Here is a 1,028-nt window from a genome sequence, read left to right on the forward strand (position 1 = left end):
TACAAAAAATACATCTTTGGAAACAATATTTTGTACACATTATTTATTTTCAAACATAAATATTAAATTAGCCTAATTCTAAACTATAGTAGGAAATTTCATATAACTAATACTAAACAGTTTTATGTCGTTCTTTTTGTGTTTTGCAACAATACTTAAGTTTAGCCCATATACCTTGACACATGTTTTGTAAGCGAATATCATTGTGATCAATGGAAAATTTATAAATATTCCTTATTATTTTTCTTGGTATTTTAAACTGGTCTTGCTGAATTAAACTTAAAGCAGCATATAGTTTACAACGGGCGACCAAAAGAGGATCTCCAAGACAAAGTGCTAATTGAAATTGCTTTACAGAAATTTGTCCTGCCTTTTCAGCCTGCATAAAAGAATGTTGTTTTAATGTATGATGTAAAAAATATAACTTAATAAATGGATATAACATACACAATGATAAAATTCTTCTCCTAAAGCAGAAAATGCTCCACCTAAAGTAGATAACCAAGACATAGCATGATCAGCTTCTCTCCTTTCCATTACTATCTTTATTATCCTTTCATTCCTGAAATTGAAAAATTATACTTTATTATATATGATTTTATGATGAATAGTGCAAAAAGATGATAATTTAACGATTAATTGAATCCTTACCATTTATAATCTAGAAACTGTTTTTTTGGTGTTCGTAATTTCATTAAGATTATTTCTAAATTTCTTTCATCTGATGATTTGTATGTTAAATACTGTAACAATTTTTTAAGTGCAGCTCTTCGATATGTTTGTGACCTTATTAATGTTACAATATATGCTGACAAAAGATAGGCATTATATCCTTTCTTATTTACACAAATTTGATTTATTTGTTTTACATTATTTTCATTGACTGTGCTTATGTTAACATTTATTTGATTTGTATTTCTCGTTTCTTTTACCTTTTTTTCGTATTTAATAACAGAAAAAGGTGTAATAATAACATTGTCATAAACAGTTTTGCCTCTATGTATAATTAATTTGACCGAATTATCCAT

General features: G+C 26.4%; 1 protein-coding gene across 1 annotated transcript; it reads right to left on the reverse strand.

Moving 5' to 3' along the window:
• Window positions 1-112: 112 nt before the first annotated feature.
• On the reverse strand, window positions 113-1,028 carry LOC108578991 (uncharacterized protein F58A4.6). The gene is made up of 3 exons (XM_017942415.1): window positions 652-1,028; window positions 448-562; window positions 113-379 (listed from the first exon to the last, which is right to left on the reverse strand). Exons 1-3 carry the CDS (start codon window positions 1,026-1,028, stop codon window positions 113-115), a joined length of 759 nt encoding a protein of 252 aa, XP_017797904.1.

The sequence above is a fragment of the Habropoda laboriosa genome, unplaced genomic scaffold, assembly GCF_001263275.1.
Source record: "Habropoda laboriosa isolate 0110345459 unplaced genomic scaffold, ASM126327v1 scaffold30, whole genome shotgun sequence".
NCBI classification, from domain to species: domain Eukaryota; kingdom Metazoa; phylum Arthropoda; class Insecta; order Hymenoptera; family Apidae; genus Habropoda; species Habropoda laboriosa.

Bases quoted from the DNA above. Each gene is read 5' to 3' on its own strand.
- LOC108578991 (XM_017942415.1), bottom strand. From the start codon at position 1,028: ATGGATAATTCGGTCAAATTAATTATACATAGAGGCAAAACTGTTTAT. The intron at 563-651 runs GTAAGGATTCAA...TTTCAATTTCAG, and splicing joins CAGTTTCTAGATTATAAATG to GAATGAAAGGATAATAAAGA. The intron at 380-447 runs GTATGTTATATC...TCTTTTATGCAG, and splicing joins GAGAAGAATTTTATCATTGT to GCTGAAAAGGCAGGACAAAT.